The sequence below is a fragment of the Mus caroli genome, unplaced genomic scaffold, assembly GCF_978045245.1.
Source record: "Mus caroli unplaced genomic scaffold, Mus_caroli_1 scaffold_3, whole genome shotgun sequence".
Lineage (NCBI taxonomy): Eukaryota > Metazoa > Chordata > Mammalia > Rodentia > Muridae > Mus > Mus caroli.
Window position 1 is genome coordinate 21,894,424 of NW_028227258.1, and position 26,033 is coordinate 21,920,456.

The 26,033-nt window shown below is 41.8% G+C and overlaps 1 protein-coding gene across 1 annotated transcript in view; it reads left to right on the forward strand.

Annotated features, from left to right (window-relative positions):
• The first annotated feature begins 11,494 nt into the window (after positions 1-11,494).
• The window catches only part of Mttp (microsomal triglyceride transfer protein), a 43,860-nt gene continuing 29,321 nt past the window's right edge, over positions 11,495-26,033 (forward strand). The window contains exons 1-7 of the mRNA XM_021157355.3: positions 11,495-11,649; positions 15,482-15,669; positions 16,829-16,972; positions 22,301-22,408; positions 24,181-24,297; positions 24,584-24,723; positions 25,427-25,577. Of these exons, the coding sequence (XP_021013014.1) occupies positions 11,589-11,649; positions 15,482-15,669; positions 16,829-16,972; positions 22,301-22,408; positions 24,181-24,297; positions 24,584-24,723; positions 25,427-25,577 (909 nt within the window). The 5' untranslated portion in view covers positions 11,495-11,588. The remainder of the gene's footprint in view (positions 11,650-15,481; positions 15,670-16,828; positions 16,973-22,300; positions 22,409-24,180; positions 24,298-24,583; positions 24,724-25,426; positions 25,578-26,033) is intronic.

A 26,033-nucleotide genomic window follows, 5' to 3' on the forward strand; every position in this document is an offset into this window, starting at 1 on the left:
AGTAGCTGAGGGAGGGTTAGTAACTGGATATGGAGCCCTTCACATGTAGGTCATTATATTCAGGCTGGCAGAGTGGTGCGCCAGATCTTTCAGCAGCTGTTCCGTTGCCCTTATGGGATCTGTCTTAAAAATAACGGTACAGTTTTAGAGGTAATGCCTAGCATCCTTGATATCTAAAAGTTTTTAAGTTATGAGAAAATCCTCATTTTTATGATGTCACCAAATTTGATTTGGTTATTTGATCTCATGGTTGCAGAATCAATCCAAAGTATGAAAAAAAAAAAAAAGGTACGAGTAAAAACTGCAGTTTAGCCAAAGAAGCATATAAAAGTTTAAGATAAAGTCCTGTGATGTGAGGAAGTCATTGATTTATAAAACTCAGGCTTGTTTAACACAGTTGACAGTTCATTGTCTTTGACTTAGAATTTTGTACAACAATGACTAAATGATTGTCTCCGTCAAAGAAGTAGAGTATCCAGAAGTGAATACATACTTAAGATGCCTGTAGATAGAAAGGAAGAAATGAATGTTTCTTGAGCACATAGTGTTGGAGATTTTGTAATTTTGCTCCATCTTGGAAAGTAAACATTTTTTTAAATGAAGAATTTCAAAGCTGGGGGCAGTGAAAGCAAAGAGCCAAACGTGAAGGTTTTACACAGTGATTGATGAGCAGTGGTGGAGTAAGGAAGAAGGGCTCTACACAGCTTTCTAATGTGAACAGTGGTAGAAATATAATTCTATTAATTGGGTAATTTAGAGAATACTAGAAGAAAACTGGATTTTAAGCAAATATAGCAAGCTTGGATTTGAATATATGGGGAGTCTGCCTAAGTGTGGATGGGCTTAGGAGATGCTGTGCTGTGAAATGAGTTAGACACAGGTTTGGGTTTAGGGGATAAAGCAGCAGTTATCAGGAAGAGGAGTGAAAGTAACGTGTAAGATAAACACAAGAGAGAGTAAATGTGTAACCTACAAACCATATATTATTTTCATACTAATGAAGTAGGTTTTAGGTGATTTCATCACAAAGGAAACAGTAGTAGTTGGCTGTCTGTGAGCGATGTGACATGTTAAGTGGCTTCACCATAGTGGGCTTTCTCCTGGTCATGTGTAGCTCACAGTGTCATGTCCTATGCCTTTGTATGCAGTAACATTTATAGAAAAATTAAGGTTTATGCAATTTAATCACGAATAAACATTGGACATCCTACACAAATCATATCTGTGTGCCAATTTCATAGAGCTGGCAGCCAGCTCTGTGACTGCAGACTGTACAGTAGGAAGAGGGCTACTGGCAGATCAGAGTTCTAGGACACAGCACATGGTCGTTGTGTGAACATTGCACAAACACTCGAAGTTCCAAGTCAAGATTGTGAAGTCTGAGTAGCCTTTAGCAAGTTGAGAGTGGTAGGTGTGTGTGTGTGTAGGGGCAGAGTAACACTTATGATTAAACAGAAAAGAGAGGGAAGAATCCCAGATGCAAAAAGGAAGGGCAGGCATGAAGGTTTCAACACCAGTACCTGGATGCCATTTTGTGATAGTGACAGAAAAGATATTTGTAGTCTCGAAATTAGAAAAGTGGTTTTATCCTCCTCTTAAAAGTAATATCCAGCCAGCAAGATGGCTTAGTGGATAAGAGTGCTTGCTGCCAAGTCCTAAGGGCCTAAGTTCAATCCTCAGAACCCGTAAGGTGGAAGGAAAGGACTTGACTCCTTAAAGTTGCTCTCTGACCTCCTCAAAATTACCATGGCATAAGCTCACCCACAGTAAATACGTTTTTGTTGCCATAATTCTCCAACCCAAATATGTCCGAGCAATGAAAACACAATTCAATGAATACAAATTCATGCTCTGGGGCTATTTGTAATTCATTTTAAATTTTTTTGTTGACTCTTTGTGAATTTCACATCATGCACCCCAACCCCACTCATCTCTCCCCCGCCTTTGTGCTGCCCACAGACCTTGAATCGGTACCCCCCAACAAGGAAAATAAAAAATAAAAACAAAAAACAAAATTAAACCAAAGCAAAATCAAAAACAACAATATCTTGTCATGGAAGCTGTAGTGTGTCACACAGTATACCGGTTTGTTCACACAGTTACTTGCAAATGTTTGTTGCAATGAGTCATTGGTCTGGTTTGAGGCCTCTGGCTTCTGTTACACTATCAATACTGAATCCTCACTGGAGCTTCTAGGATAGCTCATTGTTATCCTGTGTCATGGAGATCCTGCAGCTTTGGATCTCCAGGACCAGCCCTGTCACAGGCTCTAGTAGTTTATAGATGGGGTAGATGTTGGGGTAGGCCAACTCAAAGCCCTGGATCTGGGCCTGGGTATAGCTGAGTTGGTAAGCCTGCCAGCTCTCCAGCACTGCCCTTGTTAGCTCACCCAATGCCCCAACTGGCAAACGTTGCAGCCAGATTTTTTCCTTATCACGACCTTGGGGCTGTCTCACATGCCTTTGCCACTTGGGCCAGCTCTACCGTGCTGCCCAGTTGAGGTGCAGGGCCCCTCTCCCAAACTGCTGGTGAGGGGCCAGGCCAACCCTGCACAGGCCATGGACATCATAGTCCAGGCAGCAGCCCAGCCCAGAGATGTTTGCATGTCCTTTGGTGGTAATACAAGTCAAGGACATCGACACAGACCACTGATGCTGCATGGCTGTGGACATGACCCTCCATGGGTGCACAGGCTGGGACTTCATCATGGCCTCCTGTGGCAGGGCAGGCTACTCACATCAGGCTATTCCTCTCTGTCTTGGTGACTCCAGTTATGCCCTTTATAATGCTCAAACCACACAAGTTCTCTTCCTTTCCCCTTTCCCCACCGTATACTTGCATGTAGTAGTGGCTCCTGTAGTGGCCAGCCACTTGACTGGTGCTCTAGGTGTCTTCTGCCCTCCCACAACCACAGTGAATATTTAAAAAAAAAAAACCACACGAGAAGATTATGGTTTAATACAGATTGCCCTTACTTAGGTTTTTATGCTTATCAAGAGTAAAAGGAACCAGAAAGCAGTGGAAAATACCTGATTCCAGGAACTGAAGAAAACCACACAGGGTGAGCTAGTAACCTAGTAACAGAAAAGATAAAACCCAAATCTAAACACATCAGTATGGGGTATGTCAAAGGACAAGGACGACAACAACATTGGGAGACCTCATGAGTGGAACTTGGAGTAGGTAGGGATGGGGGTTTGTGGATGTTCTTATGTATGTGTGGGTGTTTGTGATTTCACGTGCACGCATGCGTGTGCATGTGCGTGCGTGTGCAAGTGTGTGTGTGTGTAGAAGTCAGAGGTCAACATCAGGTGTCTTGCTCAATTGCTCACTACCTTACTTTTTGAGAAAGGGTCTCACTGAATCTGGAGAGGAACTACTGGCTAGACGTGTTGGCCAGCAAGTCCCCAGGACCTCACTGCTTCTACATATTCATCTGGTTTGCAGGTGAGTAGAGCTGTGCCCCCAACTCCCTGAATGGACTCTGAATGAGTAAAAAAACCAAAAACCAATTATAGAAAGATTAAGGAAAGTAGTATTGGGTTATACTTCAATGTATTAAGTTTATGTGAGTAATGATGCATGGAATTATATCAATGGGCAAGAGAAGAGAGAAACAAACGTCAAAGAATCCACGTTAATTCATATCACTGCTCCACGGCTCGGGAGAAATGAGACTCCTTTTAAAGAGGTGGTCGAGCGTTGCACTTCCTTCCAAAGAGTCTAGAGAGAAAAGAAGGAGAAAACAAGAGAGTGAAAAATAAGAATAACTTTACATGGAGAACTCTGACAATACCAATTAGCCAAGGACTCATCATAACCACCCCACTGACCAATCACATTGACCTTCTCAAGCATCGCGATGAAAGCAGACCTTGAGCTCTGCGGTCTTCTACTGGAATAACCGTGGGTGCTATTCCTAAGTTTCCAATTGAAGAACACTGTACAAAATATACCAGGCAGGATTCCTGTAGATAATAGATGCACAGCCAAAAAAGAACCCAAAGGGACATGGCCATCAAATGTAACATACCCTGGATAGGATACTGGAACAAGGGGAAAGGACTAATTAAAAACATATGTAGTCGAGGGCCTTGGAGAGATGGCTCAGCAGTGAAGAGTGCTTTCTGCTCTCATAGAAGAACCAGTTTTGATTCCCAGGACCCACACGGTAGCTCACAGCTGTGTGTAATTCCAGTTTGTTCTGAAAGCTACTGCATATATGGTATACTCAAGTGTAGACATATACACATGAAATAAATATCTAAACAAATGGAATCTTGAGTAACCATGGTTTTTAGTTAACAACTTATAAATATGTGTTTATTAGTGTTAAATATACCACATGGATATAAAATGTTAGCTAGGTGGAATTGGATAAAGGCTATATGAAAAATCATTTATTATTGTAATTATATTTTGTGACTATAAACCAAGTAAAGTAGTAGAATAGAATATACAGACTGTAACATATATAAGGTATATAACATATAAGGTATATAACATATATAAGGTATAAGAAGGAAGATACAAATTATAATAATCAGTAATAATTACTAGTTTTGGTGAATTTTCTTTTAATGCTTTTTTGCTCACATCTATTTCTACATTTAAACAAGAAATTATCTCAAAGTATCTGCACCTGCTATTTAGTAGTTTTTTTTTATTTTTTTAATTATATATAAGTACACTGTAGCTGTCTTCAGATGCACCAGAAGAAGGCATCAGGTCTCATTATGGATGGTTGTGAGCCACCATGTGGTTTGAACTCAGGACCTTCAGAACAGCAGTCAGTGCTCTTACTTGCTGAGCCATCTTACCAGCCCATAGAAGTCTACTTCTAAAATACAGTAGATCTATGAATAAACATATTTGCATAGTATTTTAGATGGCTTTATGTTGACTTGATCAGCATTAATTTATTGAGCTAATTCTTGCCATTGAATAAACATCTAAATTTTTGCTATACCAAAAAATGATGTGACATATTTTATGTATGTTTTTTTGTATACCTTAAGATCAGTTTAATTACATAAAATATTAACATTTAAAGAGTGAATTTCCTCAAATACCACTTCTTTGTTCTTCATCCTAGTTTGCAACTTTGGGTTAGGGTCACTATATTTTGCTGGAGTAGATTTCATTTTCTTTTGAGACAGGGTCTCTCAATGAATAGCCTTGGCTGGCCTAGAACTTTCTAGGTAGACATAGCTAGCCTCTGACTCAAATAGAATCTCCTGCCTCTGCCTCCAGACAGCAGGGATTAAAGGTGGGTGCCACCACGTCTTTTGTGAAATAGATTATTAAAGGATCTTTTAGTTATATTTTTTTTCTGGAAACATATTTACTTCTATTTTAGGATCAAAACATTCACACATTATAGAATGCTATGTTGATAATTGTTGACTGGTATCAAATTACAAATTAATATTATTTACTCTGCACATTGAAAACATCATTTTAGAGCAGTGACTCTCAACCTTCCTAATGCTGCGATTATCTAATACAGGTCCTCCCGCTATGGTGACTCCCAACCATAAACGCATTTTCATTGATACTTCATGACTGTAATTTTGCTACTGCTATGAATTGTAATGTAAACATCGGATGTGCAAGACCCACAGGTTGAGGTAGCTTTGAGATAGCTGTTTTAAGGCCTGATTTTCCTTTGTGGTGTTAATAATTATACAGTTGTCTGTTTGTTTCCATTAAGGTGATCTGTCTTCTCTGGCTCATGTGACACCCTTTTCTATTGTTCTATTGTTAGTCTGTAGTTCATGTTGTTTCTCTCTCTCTCTCTCTCTCTCTCTCTCTCTCTCTCCTCTCTCTGACTCCCTCTCTCCCTCTCTCTCTGTCTCCCTTCCTCTCTCTCTCACTCTTTCTCCCTTTCTTTCTCAGTCTCCTTTCCTCCCCTCCTCTAAGTCTCCCTCCCTCCCTCTTTCCCTTAGTCTCTCTCTCTCCTCTCCCACCTCAGACTCTCCCTCCTCCTCCCCTCCCTCTCTTTATTCTATGTGAAGTTTGCATTTTGCAGAGCCCCTTAAATCTGTTTGATGACTGTATCTGTGATAGGAAGAAAAAAATAGCTCCGCAAAGGTTGTAGAATTTCTTTTCTTTTAATTTTATTTATTTATTTTATTAGGTATTTATTTCATTTACATTTCCAATGCTATCCCAAAAGTCCCCCACCCACTCCCCCACCCACCCACTCCCACTTCTTGGCCCTGGCGTTCCCCTGTACTGAGGCAGATAAAGTTTGGTAACCCAATCACAAAAGAACTCACACAATATGTACTCACTGATAAGTGGATATTAGCCCAGAAACTTAGAATACCCAAGATATAAGATACAATTTGCTAAACACATGAAACTCAAGAAGAATGAAGACCAAAGTGTGGACACTTTGCCCCTTCTTAGAATTGGGAACAAAACACCCATGGAAGGAGTTACAGAGACTCAGTTTGGAGCTGAGACGAAAGGATGGACCATCTAGAGACTGCCATATCCAGGGATCCATCCCAAAATCAGCCTCCATACGCTGACATCATTGCATACACTAGCAAGATTTTGCTGAAAGGACCCAGATATAGCTGTCTCTTGTGAGACTATGCAGGGGCCTAGCAAACACAGAAGTGGATGTTCACAGTCAGCTATTGGATGGATCACAGGACCCCCAATGGAGGAGCTATAGAAAGTAACCAAGCAGCTAAAGAGATCTGCAACCCTATAGGTGGAACAACAATATGAACTACCCAGTACCCCCGGGAGCTCGTGTCTCTAGCTGCATATGTATCAGAAGATGGCCTAGTTTGCCATCAGTGGAAAGAGAGGCCCATTGGTTGTAGAATTTCTGACTTCCAGGACTGGAGGAGAGAATTCTATTGCTCTAAGCTAATAACTCGTTATGACAGCTGAAAGAGTTAACTCAGTGCTCTTCCACGTGTTCTGGAAAATTCTTCAAATATAATCTGAAAATACTGTCTTTTACTTGGCCTCTACCCTCCCTTCCTTGACCAATCTTAAATATTTTGTATCTTTTTTTAATTTTAGTGGTTTCTTAAAACTATTGGCTTCTGATTCGGCCGTAAAATAACTCATGTTTATCCCTATAAATAATTTGAATATAAATATAATTGAGTTATGTTATATACACTTTTAAAAGAAATCTGTACTTCTACTCTATATTGTATTTTAGGCTTGGAACTTCCATTTTAAGAAGTGCAATAAAATTATTTTATCAAAATTAAATTTTTATTTTCTTTATATTCACTGGTTGAAAATCACTTTTGCTAGTTCTCTTCAGTCTGTCAAGCCAGTTCTAAGTGACCAGACACAATGTTAGAATTCTCTTAGTAGTGCACAATGTTTTTCTGATTATTGATAAGTATGCGTATACATGTTTATATATGTTTACTGAATTCTGTTTTGAAAAACAATGACTACATTTTATCTTAGATTCCAAATGTGTCAGGCTTAGGCTTTAATTCTATTTGCATTAAAGTTAATAATTTAACATTTCTCTATCTTAACAAAGAAAATCTTTTACAATATTTGTTGGAATATATTCTGCCATGCCATGAAAGACGTCACCAATCCATAAAAATGTTCTGTTCAAATATGTTTCTCGGGATTTTGTCAAAATGCTAAGTCCCTTAGTAAATTACAAATGCCATGACACTTTAAAACATATGAGCTTCCGAGATGTTTTAAAGTGTCTAAGATCTTCCTCCCTCCCTCCCCACCTTCCCTTCCTTCCTTCTTTCCCTCTCTGCTTCCTTCCTTCCTTCCTTCCTTCCTTCCTTCCTTCCTTCCTTCCTTCCTTCCTTCCTTCCTTTCTTCCTTCCTACATGTCATCATTTCTAAGAACAGAGCAAAATGTTCTGATGACTCTGACAGACCTTACTTCTCAGGACTCTCATACATCCTGGCTTGCCACATCGATATGTGATAGGACAACTCATTTCCTTCCAACCTTCAGTGGGCTAAAGTTCATTTATCTTCTAATCTCAGGAAATAAGTTAACTCCTAACAACCTATGATACTCTCAGAGCACAGCTGTACTTTGGAATCTGTTCGCCATCATTAATTTCAGTTTCCTCACTTATCTAGGCAGTGTGGTAGCACTGGGTGGTATTGCCTACCACCAAAGGGCTTTGTGGTAGCAGTGTTGTGTTACACTGTATTGTCTGTTTGTGCTGATCACGATTGATCTATGTGCCCTGTACTGTCAGCTTGGAGTACCTGTCAAAAAAAAAAAAAAAGTGTTCTGCTAGATGTTCCATATTAAATTGTCATAGTCCTATGAAAGACCTGTCCTAATTAAGAACAATTTCATCCCAGGATCAAAAATTCTGTAATCCCAACTTTAATATTTTTTTAAGCAAGCTCTCTTCTCTCTCTTCCTCTCTCTCTCTCTCTCTCTCTCTCTCTCTCTCTCTCTCTCTCTCTCTCTCTCTCTCTCTCCAGTGTTTCTCTGTGTAGCCCTGACTGTCCTGGAACTCACTCTGTAGACCAGGCTAGCCTCAAACTCAGATATCCGCCCGCCTCTGCTTTCCAGGTGCTGGGATTAAAGGTGTGCTCCACCACTGCCTGCCTGGCTTATATCTCTCATGTTAAGGTTCCTTTTCTTTGTTCCCTCAAGTAGTGTTAACACATTAACCTGGGTCAAGAGGAAATGACAGTTGTGATGGGGAAATGTCAAGTATCGGATGGACGCCAGCTTTTGTTATTTTATGCCGTGCTGTTACTATTTCCTACTTCATGTGCCATGCAAAATAGCGGTAAGTTTAGGAGACACAAATATTGTTTGCTTTGTGTGCTAGAGCAACACAGGACAATGCTTTGTGCTATCCAGAGTTCTCTGAATGTGGAAGTGTTTGGCATTCTTATTTCGTCTCTGCGAAACAATGACAAGGAGTCTTTTCTCCAAATTCTTTATAAAAAGAGAAATATCTAAGTCAAATATAATAGGCTAATGCTATGAACAGCAGAGGCAGCCTCTTTGTGTGTCTTGTGACGAAATGACTCCTGACCATAGTGCTTTCTGGTGGAAATCAAATGTTCAAGCGAAACAGCACTCACTTGATTAGGTAATCGTGATATGCCTTTTATTGGTTGGACTCTGCTACGAACTCCTGACAACGACTAGAACTTTACCCAAAGAGACACGTATCACATACCACACACTATAGTGATAGCTGTAAAATATATCCGAGTGTGACTCTTGAGTGTGACTCTGAGATGAAAATGCAAGGTAGCTCTTAGACACTGGGGTAAGACACAAATAGTTCTTTATTGTAATAAATATGTGTGTAAGCCTCGGTGACCATGAGGGCTTTCTTTGTCCACCTATCTAGCATTGTGTGAATCTGTGAAAATGAAAGCAATGATAGACATTGCGATACATGTGTTTAATCCCAGAACTTGGGATATGAGGCAGGAGGATCACTGTGAGTGGAAAGCCATCCTGTTTTGCACCGTTGACTTCCAGGTTAGCCAGTGCCATCTCAAAAAATAAGCTACAGTAACAACAACAGCAACTAAACCCAAAGCAAGGGACAGGCATTTTCACATTACATTGTATGTGCATTGTCTATGGCCACCAAGGGACAGGCATTTTCACATTACATTGTATGTGCATTGTCTATGGCCACCCGGTATCCACAAAAGCATTTCTGTAAAGGTTTGGGTTTTGGAAGTTTGTTTGTTTGTTTGTTTGTTTGTTTGTTTGTTTTGTGAGCACGCCCTTTCCTGTCTGGCCCCAGGAAAACTGGTGATAACAAATGAAGTTCTGCTCTCAAGAGGAGGTTAAGGTAATTTTCACCTTTCAATTTTGCATAGGAAAACACACTTCAAAGGACATTTTTTTTTACTTTTACATTTTATTTTGTAGCTCTATTGCTTGCTATCTTTAATCTAAATTGTCTAAAAGACTTAAACTCAAGGTTAGGGGAGTGGCAGATTTTCAGGGGAACCAGGATTGCTTTAAGAATTCATTTTATATGTAAAACAAACATGGCCATAAATATTCTCATAGACCAGTATCCCAATAGCCCTCACTTCCACACTTCCTTTTTCTTCTACCCAATCGACTCCCCCACCCCCCTTAGAAGTGTTTATGTTTCTATCAGGACTTCCAGGGACAAATGTTAGCTGGGTCACTTAGTGTGGCCTGAGCTATACATAGGACGGCATTCTCTTGAAAGAGGTATCCTAGATAATATACAGTTGCAAAAGTGGTGAGAACTGGGACTTGTCCTCTGAATCTCTTCTTAGAAATGTAACGCAGGCTGGGCAGTGATGGCGCACACCTTTAATCCCAGCACTTGGGAGGCAGAGGCAGGTGGATTTCTGAGTTCGAAGCCAGCCTGGTCTATAGAGTGAGTTCCAGGACAGCCAGGGCTACACAGAGAAACCCTGTCTCGAAAAACCAGAACCAGAAAGAAAGAAAGAAAGAAAGAAAGAAAGAAAGAAAGAAAGAAAGAAAGAAAGGAAGAAAGGAAGAAAGGAAGGAAGGAAGGAAGGAAGGAAGAGAGAAAGGAAGAAAGGAAGAAAGAAAGGAAGAAAGAAAGGAAGAAAGGAAGAAATGTAACTCAGAAGGAACAAGGGGACTCTGGCTGCCCAGTCTAGGAACCTGGGTATCTGGGAAACAGGCATCACTTGACTTTACAGAGGGCCACTCTGGTAGCCTCAGTTGGCCTACTGACACATTAATGCTGTCAAATGCTGACTGCCCCAACCCTGACATTTCTCCCATATAAGGACAACGATCTGTACTTCAGGGATGAAAGGCCTAATCATAGCATTATCCTTATCAATGGTGGTATGACTTAGGTTAAATTCTGCAATTGGAAGTCATCTTTGTAATGGTTGGTGATAGTATAAAAATTCAAAAATAATCATAGAAGATGCATTCTGGTTCAGTAGGGTTCAACGAGGTTGGGATTTATTGAACCTCACGTTTCCATACAAATTATAGGATACTCCAGGTTTGGTGATGATTGTGTACTTGAGCAGAAGAGTATCACAACTAGGTTTTTTTGTTGTAGTTTGGTTTGGTTTGGTTTGGTTTTTTTTTGGCATGACTTCTTAGTACTTTGTCTTTTCTGCATATGTAAGACTGTTCACTGGTTTAGTTTGGAATACAAGATAAAAACTCCCTTGATTTTCCTTCTGGGGTGAAACAAATTTTTTTTCTTTTTTCGTTCTTTTTTTTTTCTTTCAAGACAGGGTAGCCTTTCTTTCTGTGTAGCCTTGGCTGTCCTGGAACTCACTCTGTAGACCAGGCTGGCTTCGAACTCAGAAATCTTTCTCCTCTGCCTCCCAAGTGCTGGGATTAAAGGCGTGCGCCACCACTGCCCTGCTGAAACAAATTTCTTAGAAGTGAGAGACTACAAACTATATCCCACCTGCGTTTAATCATTAATAGTGAGCCCTTCCATGAACTTAGGTCCTGATTTTGGAGTTTGGAATCTGACCTTTCCCCTATAGATAAACACTGTCGTCGCCGGTTCTGAGGAGGGTCACTTCCTTGCTGGCTGCCACCACTGCTCAGTGAGTCCCAGGGACTGGATGCGGCAGAGGGAGCCAGCATGATCCTCCTGGCAGTGCTTTTTCTCTGCTTCTTCTCCTCCTACTCTGCTTCTGTTAAAGGTAAGTTTATGTCGCCTTTCCCTAAACTTGAATCTCTCTCTCTCTCTCTCTCTCTCTCTCTCTCTCTCTCTCTCTCTCTCTCTCTCTGTGTGTGTGTGTGTGTGTGTGTGTGTGTGTTGAAAGAGTTCCTAACTATACAATTTTTGAAAGTATATAAGATTGGAATATCTGGGGGGAGGAAGTGACAAGGTGGAAAGGAAGACAGAATTTAATTTCCTGCTCTCTTTTACCAAAGTAGAGATTCCCTTCTCATTTCAGCCCTGCCACCCCACCCCAGAGCAGTGTGTCTCTAGCTTCAGTTTCTCACTCTTGGAGAGAGATGTGAGCTAATGTTACCTGCTGATAGACACACAGAAGGCAGTGCCTTCATTTGAATTGTAAAATAACCCAGTCTGGTTGCTTAGCACTGGAAGGACAAGAAGAATTAGACCCAATAAAAGGAAGGCATTTGATGGCCAAAGAATTATGAATGAACTGGTAAAGCCTGTATGGACTCCCGTTGCTTTTCAAAGGGAGTAGCATAACCTGAGTCAGGGAGTGAAGGAAAATAAAGCGATGTAATATGGATGTAAGAAATAAGACGTCCTTTAAAAATAGTGATCCTAGTTAACAATTTTTGTTTTAAGGCAAACATTACTTTAAAATATGAATTAATGACATCAGGAAAATCCTAGAGGAAAGGGATTTCACAAGGAGAGGTTTGAAAGTGTTGTATGGAATACTGTACTGTTGTGAAACCTTCTATAAATCCACCAGCTTGTAAACTCTTTGGGTTTTGGATTGTGACCTTGTATAAAGATGTCACTTTTTTATAGTTTATAAAAAGTTACACTGTTAAGACCAATCGCTCTAAAGGCAATCTGTCATGGTAGGGTCAACTTCTAGTACTGTGTTCCTGAGTGATGGACATAAAATAACCACACACACTTTAAATCTGTTTGGGACCAATGTGACTTTTGATCATAAAGCAAAGTTTGTCTCAATATTTCTCTCTCCCCCCCCCCACCATGTGTGTGTGTGTGTGTATGAAATTTCTACATGAAAAGGGACTGTTACTACAACAAGTTATTGAGGGCTACAATTCAATTGTTTACCTGAGCAAATGGGGTCTTAAACTAGAGGGAATATTTTCAATACTTTTAAAAATCATCAGTGGTTAAGATATAACCCTTCCACACGGGGCGTGGTGGTGCACACCTTTAATCCCAGCACTTGGGAGGCAGAGGCAGGCAGATTTCTGAGTTCAAGGCCAGCCTGGTCTACAAAGTGAGTTCCAGGACAGCCAGGGCTACAGAGAAACCCTGTCTCGAAAAACCAAAAAAAAAAAAAAAAAAGATATAACCCTTCCTCGAGTGAAAAAAATCCTTGTAAGTCTTCTCTGATTTGGGAGTGTTATAAGACAGAGTTTTATTGTTTGTCTAATGTGATGTAAACAGTATAATATAGAACCCAATACCATGATTATTTGAAGGGAAAAAATAATGGAGATACAGCAGTTACTGTGGTTTCATGTTTGATTTCCATTCAGTTAACTTAAAAATAGTAAATTCACACACACGCACATGCACTTATACATGCATACACACACACGCGTGCACACGCAAACACACAAGCACCAGCAGCGTGGAGGCACGCCGCCTGCGCATGGGGAAAATGTGGCTTAGAACATGACAACTTGTTGTGTACAAGCTCAATGACAAATCCAGGTGGTTAGAACCCAAAGCTTGTGCAACTGAGAGGCCGTCTTTGAGAAAACACTACAAAAATAGCTTGTGCTTACAAAGGTTATGGAGGAAAGATAAGGGATGAGGGCAGGTCGATGGGGCCCTCTTCCAGAGGCTTTCAAGGAGCCTGGGTGTGAGGGGCCCAGGGCCTATGCTTCTTTGAGTTTCTTCATTTCATTAAGACTTTCTTATGCTAAGTATCACAAGCATACGATATAGAGCTTAGTTCTCTCCCTCTACCTGGAGTCACCTTTGGTATCAGACGACCATGATTTGGTGGTAGATTCTTTGCCCTCAAAATGATTGAGAGATAATGAGCAAAAGGCTGGAGGGGACTCTCCCTTCTTAGGATGAAGGACAGTGTGGAGGATATTGATTTGTTGAATGGGACTGCCAGAGGCTGAAGTTTTCCCCACCTGCTGTTGATCAGGCTGCTGAGGGTGAATCTGCTCTCAGTGCTGTTTCCGGTTTGTTAATGAATGGCTTTTACTTTCTGTTGGCTTTGTCCCCATCCAGTCCTCAGTTTTGGTCCATTTCATTAATCACCTGCGCACCCCCTCCCTCCTCCTGCCCTCCATTTCCCTGTCAGATTCTTGGTCTTAATTACCTCTTCGTGTATCTCCACAACCCAACTCCCTGAAGGAGCCTCACTCCGACTCACCTCTGCTCTGCCTCCTTGCTTCAGCCAACTAGCAGCTCCGTCACACTGTCTCTACTTTGGGAATACAAAATGCCATTATGAGCCGGGCCGTGGTGGCATACGCCTTTAATCCCAGCACTTGGGAGGCAGAGGCAGGCAGATTTCTGAGTTCGAGGCCAGCCTGGTCTACAGAATGAGTTCCAGGACAGCCAGGGCTACACAAAGAAACCCTGTCTCGAAAAACAAAAAAACAAAACAAACAAACAAACAAACAAACAAATGCCATTATAGGGCCTGGAGAGATGGCTCAGCGGTTAAGAGCACTGACTGCTCTTCCAGAGGTCTTGAGTTCAATTCCCAACAACCACATGGTGACTCATAACCATCTGTAATGGATCTAACGCTCTCTTCTGGTGTGTCTGAAGGCAGCAACAGTGTACTCATATACATAAAATGAATAAATCTTTAAAAAAGTGTCATTATGTCCAGTCTGAAGAGCAATACCCTGAAACAGAAACTGGGTAAGAATTTTACCTATTTATTTATTTATTTATTTATTTATTTATTTATTTATTTGAGACATGGTCTCACATTATAGTCTAGGTTTACATGGAACTCACCATGGAGTCCAGGCTGGCATGAAATTATTATATAGCCCAGGCTACCCTCAAACTCATGGGCATCTTCCTGTCTCAGTCTTCAAAGCACTGAACTTCTAAGTATGAACCTCCACAGCCATCAGAGAAATGACCTGTGGACGAGTTTGCTAAGCAAGCTTTCAGAAAGAGCCACAAAGAGAAAGCATTCTTTAAATGCACCAAGTATGCCAACGAAAGAATTGTCTTTCTGATGACTATTGAAATTAAAAATATATTAATTATGATGCTTTAAAGATAGATCTGTGGTTTGGTTAAAAGCACTTGTTGCTCTTCTAGAGGACCTGGGGTTGGGTACCACACAGCGACTTACAACTGAATGTAGCTCCAGTTCCTGGAGATCCAACACCCTCCTCGGACCTCCCTGGGCATGCATTTGGTATACATTCATGAAGGCAAAACACCCCTACACATAAAAATTTTAAATGTGAATTACAAATGATCTTACTTAATTTCTAAAGCAATTCCTGTCAAGACCTCTGCTTGACCTATAGTCACGTGATTAAAAGCAACCTGTCAGTTGCTCTAAAAGTGTCTTTAATGTTCAGCCAGAGCAATATAGAGATGACTTGATGATTTATATAAATAATGGTTCCTGAAATGAAAGCTTGTCTGCGGTTCATCAGTTAATTCAGTTATGTGTGGTTTTTAAGTCTCGGAGAAGCACACCATCTTCGGTTCAGCCGGTGCTTGTTAAGCCCCACCGAGCCTCAGGGAGCAGAAAGAACGCAATGGTGGCAAGACAGTATGTTCTCTGGCCTGACAGGTGCCTGACAATTGAAACTTGATCTGTTGTCCCTCTTTTAATGCAGGTCACACAACTGGCCTCTCATTAAATAATGAGCGGCTATACAAGCTCACGTACTCCACTGAAGTGTTTCTTGATGGGGGCAAAGGAAAACCGCAAGACAGCGTGGGCTACAGAATCTCATCTGATGTGGACATTGTGTTACTGTGGAGGGATCCTGACGGTGACGATGATCAAGTGATCCAAGTCACGGTGGGTGGGCCCTTCCTACCAAAATGAAACACAAGACTTCGCCAAGATTAGCCCTTGTTTTGGGCTCCTGGTTAGACTTGGCTTCTTCTCTTTTACAAAGACAGGTGAAGCATTCGCTGTTTTGAAATTGTTGCTGACCAATAGTGAGTGTTCTCCAAATTGTCGGAGAGGGATGTTAGGAGATACGTGCTCCAGGCTGCTGAGTAACTGGAGTCTGATCTCCAGGTCTATTTATCATCTTAATGTGATAGGGACATGGGATTGGAATCCATTCAAAGGGTCCTGGGAGGAAGGGATTTGCAATGCATATCATGCAAGGAACCAAGGGGACTGGAAAGGAGAAGCATTAGAGAGACCTCACTTAACAGGTGGGATGACAGAACCTCTACTAGAAAGAACCACTTATTCCAAAGAATGACAGGGTTTGGTCAGCCATAGTGGTTTAGATTTGTGAATTTTCCTAATGTTGATCTATTGTAGTTCTACTTTCCAAAAACCTAAGGGCAATGAATTCCTTTTAAAGTTAGGTGATTCTTCTGCAGGTTAATGTCAAATAGTGCACTGAACCAAAGCTAACCAATAGTTTGGATGTTCTTTATAGTGACTTTGATTGCAGCCCAATCTGTTGCCAATCTGTTGCTGGTTTTGTTTTGTTTTGCTTTGTTATGTCTGTAGTGTTTGTTGTATTTTCAAAGTTGGATCAAAACATCACCATCCATTCCTCTGAGTCGTTTATCACAAGAACAGCAAGCTTTCCTGCAGAAGACATTGTCCACATTCTTGTCCTGTACCTTGACTGCCCATCTTCCATTTAAAAACACACAGAGGCAGAATGGGTGGCGTGGTTCAGACATGCTACAGACAGGGAAGCGATGAGGTGGGCAGCGACTGCCCAAAAGTCAGAAAGGTGACAGTGACACCCGAGAACCAAATTCAAGCCACTAGTTGAAATATAACACCTTCTCCACTCTTAGAAGTGGGATGACATGGTGAGCCCTTGTAGCTTGGTTGGCTAAGGCTCTTGCTGAGTGGCACAAGGGACAAGTCCCATGAGTCATGGTTTGAAAGATGACAACCTCAATTGGTATCCTTCACCACTTTCATTTTCAAGAGGCAGATGTGGGGGTTTTTCCTAATAGTTTTCTTTCCTTGACCTTAGATAACGGCTGTTAACGTGGAAAATGCGGGTCAACAGAGAGGAGAGAAGAGCATCTTCCAGGGCAAAAGTACACCTAAGATCATAGGGAAGGACAACCTGGAGGCTCTGCAGAGACCCATGCTTCTTCATCTGGTCCGGGGGAAGGTAATGGCCCTGGTGTTTTCTTCCACGGCTTCCTAGGCTGCTCCCTTGCAGCAGGTAGAACTCTGAGGGAATCACACTGTTACCACCTTTACAGTGGAATCATCTCAAAGATTGCAGCTGAAACATTGCCAAAGTAAATAAAATCATGCCCTGAATTCTGTTCCCTACCCAGGCGCTCTCTCTCTCTCTCTCTCTCTCTCTCTCTCTCTCTCTAAATCATTGTAACAGGATGAAGTATTGGCTTATGGATGAGAAACACTGTTCCTAAAGTACACCTTATTAACTATTAAATTAGAACCTAATGTATGGAGCTATTATGGAGCTAGTATAACACAGAAAATCATCACAGCATGAGTTTGCATAAGTTCAGGAAATGGAAGGTTAGAGGGTATGTCAATAATATTAATTTGTGAGGCTATCTGTCTGGGCAAAGCATAAAAGTGACCTTTTTTCCTGTGTCATATTGAAGACACGCAGCTTTCAAAATATGTAGACATCTGTTATAAATACGACTTCAGAAAACATCAAATATAGCTAAATGACGGGTGAATATTATAATGTCCATCTAGAATGCCAGTAAGAAAATTCTGCAAGCTTTCAGAAGTTTTGTGATTTAAAACTGAGTGTCAAGCTCAGTCATGAGGTTGAGAGACAAAGATACGAGAGTTTTGCAGGTTGCTTTGCATGTCTCCAAAGTTTGACTTTCTACACTCAAAATACCGACGACAAGTATTTGAATGTAAAAAACGTCAGAAACTGGTGTTGCAAACAGGATGCAATTTTTTTTGTTGTTATGGAGCCCTGAGAGAAGGAGTCCGGGGCAGGCATGTGAACCCCGGTCTCTCGGAGCTCCTTTGTTTTTCCCCCACTACTCAGAATCTTCCTAGAGATTCAAGCTTGGCTTGCGCGTCCTTCCTGCTTTTGGGATGCTCGCACTCTCTTAGTCAGCAGGAGGCAAGCATTTGACTCCACATCACTCTTGGTACACCGGATCCCTTCCTTGGTTCTTCCCATTTTTCTTTCAGCCATCTATACTATATTCATTGCTAATTTATAGCTTTCAGCAGGGAAACACCCAATCCTGTTTATAGTTCAGCCACTCCATTCCCTGCCCTATGGCTTTCTTCCCCTTCCCCAAAATACCTTGTGCAGACCGGTTTGTCCATAAAGCTTTCCTCACATCCCCCAAAGCCCACCAGCTTTTGGGAGTATTTCTTTTGACGTGTGTCACAGTGCAGTCTAATTCTCCCATGAGGCAACAACCAGTTTCTCACGAGCGGCAATTACATCGTTCTCTCAGTGCATACAGCAACTAACTGCTTATGGAGAAAATTTAATGAATGGAAAGTGGTGAATACAGGAGTTGATGTGAGGCTAAATAAGCCAGACTTGGCTTGTGATTCGTTAGTGATAAGGAAGGAGACCTCTGTGCTTGCACTGAGCTCTGCCTGAAGATGCTACCAGAATTTTCTCCTGGGCTAGTCAGAGACACAGGAGGCTGCTGCTGTGTTGATATCATCCTCCTGTGACAGAGGAGGACGGAGAGTTCTGAGGAGTTAAGGAAATTTCCAAAGGGCGCAGAACTGGCAGGTTATGAAGTCAGCACTCGGAGCAAAGTCTATGCCCTAGCTTCTATCTATGTTACCCCGTCCTCACATTGCAAGCCCCCCCTGGGCTGACTTGGCAGTTTCCTTATGTCATTTTTCACTGTATGAATTCACTCACTTGATTTGCACATGGCTCCACTTTATTAACACACCACACAGTCCTTTTCTTCTCAGGACCTCCAAAGTGGCAAGCTTCTTGAATCCATTAAATATTAATTGCATTTATTATCTTAACCACAACCTATCACTTTACAGTGCCTTTGCCAAAAGCTGAGTACAAAGTCTTGTTTTACACACACACACACACACACACACACACACACACACACACACACACACACACAAGAACTGGATGCCCTCAGTGATCAAAGGCTGGAAGAAGCTGCCACATCACTATTTTGGTGACACCAGTGTACCGGGTCAGTGGGAGCTGAGGTCTCTGATGACTTGCTGTAACCACAGGTTAAAGTACATTATTCTATATCTCTCCGCTGTGCAATAAAGGGCTTGGAAAGGCTCTACCCTGTAGACTAAGAAGGAGCCAAAGGGAAGTTCCAGTCCCATCGCTGTTAGAAAGGTCACTGTCGTTTCAGATTACAAGGAGAGAAACTGAGAAAGCAGAGAAAGTGCTGATGGACAATTTTCTTAGAGGACATTTCTACCCTAAGCCAAAATTAAATTCTACTCAAAATTCTTGGGATTTCAAGAAAATCTTTTTTTTTTCCTTCCAGAGTCCCCCTTTCTCCTCTCCGCATTCAAATCTCCCATATTTAAATCATGATTGAACCAAACAAAGTAACTTAGATACATATTCCTTGTAGATTTCCTTTTTCTGACAGTCCCTCATTGCTCATACATAAGTGCGTGGGCCTGACCTGATTTTCATCTGCATGGAATAAACTAAGCTGGGAGTATGGCAGTTCCCTCTTCCGTTCCTTGACGCCGAAGGGTGAACGGTGCCTTTGCTCATAGCACAGATTCACTCTGGGCCTGAAATGCTAATCCAGCCAACCAGATATATTCTGCCCTTGGTTTCGCTTGTCTGTATTGATGAAATTAAGTCTGTCTCTTGCTGTGTGCTCTTTCCTGGGGTGGATCTGCTGTTTACCTCAGGCTTAGCAGTAGCCCCTTTGTGTGCCCTTTGTGTGTGGTCGGTTGTCAACACCACCTTGGAAGCTTCAGGTTTCTTCCCCTGTCTATTTACTCTGACAGCACTTCTTAACTGTGCTTTGCCTTAGCTAGATATCACAGATAAGATGGTGACTCCGTTTGTCAGGATCGATTCAATTTATTTCTGTTGTTTAGGCAATGGATGTAAATTTGCCTTCTGTTGTCGTAGCCATTTAAGAGGGGCAACTTCTTCCTAGGGGTAAATATAGTTCCAAAGAAAAAACGGCCCCCCGGCTTGACGACCTGATGCCTGGGGGTTCCTTCCTGGCAGTCTGCCTAGCCTCACACTGAGGTCCTGTGTGGCAAACTTAGCGTACTGTTCTCTGGACACTCTAGTGACCGTGGATTCTGATCGGAAGCCTTAGCACCTGGATATTTAGAACTCATTTCGAACTAAATGAAGTTATCAGCTTTATGGCCCGAACACCATAAAACATACTTGGTTCCTCTTGTGAGATAGTGAATTTAAGATTACTGCTATGACGGTCACATGGGTCAAACTTCAAAGTTCCAACTTATTAATGTTATCAATTGTTGATTAATTTCGATGTCTGACAAATATGCATAAGAATGGTATCTTCACTTTGGATGAGATTGGTCTGTTCTAAAAATGAACAATTTTAGCTTCTGAAATATGGCAGCCATACAAAGGAAAAAAGAAAAAAAAAAAGAAAAGGCTAGTTCACTTTTCTAGTTCTAGGAAAACAATAGATACCAATAGAAAAAAATTAAATTTTTTTCTATGAAGGGTTCATGCTTTTTGGATTATTTACTTGGAAAAAAATAACACTGCATCGTCATCTTATCAAGACAGCAAGATCTTATTAAGACAGCAAGATGGACGTCGCAGAGGTGACCAGTGATAGATGAGCACGCCACCTCATTTGTAGTCTGAGTGCAAGACCGGAGTCTTCTGCAGCATGGCCAGAACTCTAAGAGCTCTTTGTAGGCTAGGGAAATGGGAGTGAATGAAGACAGAGCGTTAGCTTCCCAAGCTAATGGCTTCGGAAACATTTCAAACTCGGACCAAAATATCACCCTCCATCGACACACACCATGGCCACCGTCCAAGCACGTCTGACTTTCCTGGGTCTGAGAACTCTAGTTATAAGCCTTGTGTAGCCATGATGCCCATAGATATCCAGTCATATGCACTGGAAATCATATGGGAAGGAAATCCCATAGCACAGAGCATCAGAAAGCCAGCTTGCAGCTGAGAGACAGCCAGTGGATTGTATGAGAATATGATCCCTGGATTTTCAGACAGTGAAGTCACTGGCACAGGTCCCCTTTAACCAGCACAGACAACACTATCCTTACCCTTAAGGGTGACGCAGTGGAGTGACTAAAACTGATCACAGATACAGTATCCAACAAACCTGTCACTAGGCGGAGTATGTCTAGGAAGTAAAAATAGAGATTTGAAGCACTCATGTGGTTAATTCAGATACAATATTGCCTCCTAAGAAATGAGAAATTTTTAGGTAGGCTGAATTATTCAGATTGGTATTAATTAAATTCATTGTACTCCTGAGCTGTTTAAAATTCTCATTTTGTGGTTGTTGTGTATTTGTTTGTTTTTGTTTTGTTTTCTGAGAAGTGGATCGGTGGGGGCAGGAATGCTCTGCCATCGCTTTTGTAGAGCACGGTATTTTTACAGGGAAGACATATCTGTCCTCCATGTCTGAACCATAGAGTGTGTTTGAAGTCAGTGGGTGAAAGTAATGGGCTGCCTTCTAAAAACTTCTCTATGATTTCCGTGCTGTTTCTTATAGATGAACCAACTCATTAAAATGATAAAAGATATAGGGTCAATAAGTGACAAGGATATAAAACAGAGCCAAGTCACTTCCTCTTCCTGCCAAATCACATTCCTTTCAACCCCCTCCCTCTACGTTCTGATGAGAGCCTTCTGCAGTAGACGGGCTGTGCAGTAGAAGCAGCCTCTCCTGCGCTGCAGCCTCTGCCATTCTGCTACCTGAGGCAGCGTCACTGCTAGGGAATCACATTGGTGCTCTGCCCCTTATTCATGGGCATCACAGCTGTTCATCAGCAAACCCCAGCGCCTCGTCATGGCCTACGCCATGACGTTACACCATTTCAGAAATGCAAACTGCCATTTGTGGCGATTCTCATTCTCTTCTAAGAGCGTTTCTTTCACTTTTGTTGTTGTTGTTGTTGTTGTTTGTTTGTTTATTCAGCTTTTGTTTCTAGCAGGTGAAACATGTGTGCTGGGAAGGAAAATGATGGCCCAGCTTTTCTCCTCTCCACAGCCCCGGTTTTCACAGAAACCCTGGGCTCTCCCTCTCCACAGTGACCTTCATACTCAGGACCTTCATTTTTGCCTTCTAAGTTCCATTTTCTGATTATCTCACTTCATAGAAACTGAAACTGCTTCTTTTTACAAGAAAGAAATCACAGCTTTGCACTAACAGAATAATCTCTCACATAATCAGTGGGTGTGAGAACCAGGCTTCTCCAGCCACGCATTTAACTGAATCTGATAAACAAGGTCCCATGACTTCATTTGTATTTTTCTTCTTCCCTTTAGGTCAAGGAGTTCTACTCCTATGAAAATGAGCCAGTGGGCATAGAAAATCTCAAGAGAGGCTTGGCTAGCTTATTCCAGATGCAGCTAAGCTCTGGAACTACCAACGAGGTACTTAATGACAATGCTAAGAAGTCAGTATCTGGGTGAAGGGGGAGAGGCAGGCACTTGCTGTAATCTCAGCTACTTGGGGGCTAAGGCCCAGTTTTAAGCAAAGGTCTACCTGGGTCATAGAGTAACTTTAAGACAGTCTGGTGACTTAATGAAATCCACCATTTTTTATAAAAGATGGTTGTGGCTACTAGTGTGCCAGTAACCAGTGCAACAGGAAGAGACAAGTGAATTCTGGGAGTTCACAGACCAGCTCTGTTGACCCAGTTGGTGAGCTGCAAGTTCAGTGAGAGAACCTGTCTCAAGGGAATAAGTCAGAAAGTGATGGAGGGAGATAGATACCTATGTCCCCTCTGGCCTACATGTATGCATATGGATGTGTGCACACATACACTCAGTCATAGCATGCGCGTTTACCACACACGCATAGATAATACACATATGTCTCCCAAGCAATAATAAAATAAAATATAAAAAGAGCTGGAGATGTGTGTCAGTAGTTGAGAGCCTGTTGAGCAAGTATGAGGCCCAGTTCAAGCCCCAGTACTACAAATTAAATGAGCAGGTCAATAAGTAAGCCAACCAACATCTTATTTGTCAACAGGTATATCAAATTGTTTCTAAGCGTTTTTGCATACTGAAATTCCACAGAAATTATAACTGCTTTTAAGATTAAGTATTGTTTTAAAGAGGTTGACTTAAGTTGGATCGTCACATTTCACTTACATATGAAATGATTTTTTGCTTAAATACAGAGTTAAGAAATTGGAATCAGTTCTATTAAAGGAACCTTGGATAACTGTAAAATATGCAGATAACTTTGGGGGGTCCAATGGTTATTAAGTGTCTCTGTCCTGCTGCCTTGTGGCAAGCATATTTTAAAAAACACATTCCTTAGATTCATCCTAAAGATGCTAAAATCATAGATTCATCCTAGGGATGCTAAAATCATAGATTTATCCCAAGGATGCTAAAATCATAGAAAAGCGATGACCTGCGTAGCTGTATTTTAATCATCTCGGGGATTTGGAATGGATCACTGGCTTTCAGAATCAAGTCCCCTAATTCAGAGAGGAAATAGAAGTGAGTTAGAGAATTCAGTGGGTTCCAGCTATCCGACTAGAGTTGAGCTGGACACCAGTTTTCCTGATCTTAACTCATCCAGCTCACGACCAGAGGAGAAACTGGGATGGCCGGGCTGGGCCAAGAGAATGTGTCTAGCTTACTAAAATAGCAGCAGGAATGGTGCTGGCAGGGAACCCAAGGGGAAAGCTCACGGGAGCTGAACAGAGTCTATTTTGGGATGTTTTTGTCTAAACTCAGATTCTTATTATGAATGACAATGAATTTAGTTCATCTCACGAGTTTCAAGAGTTTTTGGCCATATTTCTCTCTTGAAAGATCACACACACCATCTTGATACAGGCTTTAAAAGCATTGCCCCCCCCCCGCCCCCACCAGATAATTACCCACATGGCCAGAGAGTTCAGTAGTGGTCAAGCAGTATATTCAGATCCTGAACTCTGAGAGAAGTAGGATGGCCCATGATTCCTGGGACAGCTGAGGAGATGTTCTCAGGCCTAATCAAAGACAATGAGATTTGGCATCCTGTACAAAGCCTTCGAGGACTTCTATCGTTCTGTTTTGTCATCCCGGGGTAGGGTGAAGTTCCCAATGGCCTATCAGGGTACCCACGATTCAAGCCTCTTCCCATGAGAATGGAGATGGCCCACGTGGCATCCCAAGCATTACGCTCTTGCTTTCTGTTCCAGGTAGATATCTCTGGGGATTGTAAAGTGACCTACCAGGCCCAGCAAGACAAAGTGGTCAAAATTAAGGCTCTGGATACATGCAAAATTGAGCGGTCTGGATTTACAACGGCAAACCAGGTATGGCAGCTTCCTCGGAGGCACTCGACAAATGACATTCTGTAGAGATTTAACATAATAGAGAAGCAACAAAGCAATACACCTAGGAAATCTTTGTCATTTTTAGTTTAGGCTATGTCCTTACAAGCACCACATGAACAGATATTTCAGTGTGTTGTGGGTGTTCTCATGATGGGAGATGGTGTAAAAGAGGCACCCTTTTGAAAATTGAAAGGCAGTTGCTATTTGATTCAATTAAAATTTAAGGATAATTACTTTCTACTGATTCACTTACTTATTTATGCAGGTGCTGGGTGTCAGTTCAAAAGCCACATCTGTCACTACCTACAAGATAGAGGACAGCTTCGTCACTGCTGTGCTTGCAGAAGAGACCAGGGCTTTTGCCTTGAACTTCCAACAAACCATAGCTGGAAAAATAGTGTCGAAGTAAGACAATAATGCTAAAAGTGTTATTTTCCTTCACATATTGTTATAGTCAACATTTTCTTTTCTATATTATTGTATTTGACTTGTAATAGGTGTGTGTGTGTGTATGTGCGCGCACAGAGGGCCTTTTTATTTTGACTGAACTCCTTGCAAAATTTGGGTTCAACCTGTTCATCATTTTTCATACAATCTACAGTAACACATAAGGAAATACTAGTTTCAGTACACCTGCCTGTCTTTTGATGATCAAATGACAAAATTCTAGGAGAGTGTGTCAGTAGGAGAGTGTGTCAGACCTTTTTTTTTTTTTTTTTTTTTTTTGTAAAATGAGCTTTGCTGACTGTCTTGGTTAGTAGTTGACTTGGGATTTTCAGAAAGCTAACTGAGGTGAAAGGGCTGATAGACCGCCCGTGTCTTCTTCTGCATCCTGACAAGTCTTCTTTCTTCTGTCCTCTTAGCATGATATTTTGAAAGTCTAGACCTAAAACTTCCCAATCTTTTAATAAAATAGTTAGACCAGAAAAACTAAATAATGCCGTTGGGGTTCAAGGTGTCTCTGGAGATGCCGTAGACTGCATGAGTAAATGGATGGAGTAAGTTAGTTGGTTTTGTGTTTTCTGAAAGAGTTGCAGTTTTAGTATTTTTCCCCTCTCTCACACTTGTAAATTCTTACAATGCGCTGTTTCCATTTGGTGTTGCACAGGCAGAAATTGGAGCTGAAGACAACTGAAGCCGGCCCAAGGATGATCCCCGGGAAGCAAGTGGCAGGTGTAATTAAAGCAGTTGATTCCAAATACAAAGCCATTCCCATTGTGGGACAGGTCCTCGAGCGCGTCTGCAAAGGATGCCCTTCTGTAAGTGTGGACAGGCTAGGGATGATGCCGGCTTGTAATTGCTCGCTCTCTCTCTCTCTCTCTCCCTCCCTTCCTCCCTTCCTCCCTCCCTCTCCCTTTCTCCCCCCCCTCCTCCTCTCTCTCTCCCTCTCCCCCTCCCTCCCTCCCTCCCTCCCTCCCTCCCTCCCTCCCTCTCCCTCCCTCCCCCCCCCCATCTCTCTGACTCTCGCTCTGGCTCTGGCTCTGGCTCTGGCTCTGGCTCTGGCTCTGGCTCTGTCTCTGTCTCTGTCTGTCTGTCTGTCTGTCTGTCTCTCTCTCTCTCTCTCTCCCCCTTCCTTTCTTTCTGCAGCAGAGGTAATTGCTAGTTCTTTAAAAGAAGGAATCAATCATTTTAAAACAACATGATGATTAACCACGCAGTTAACAGTCACACTGATAGAATTTAACATTCTATACAATGGGGTAAGGGAAAACGTA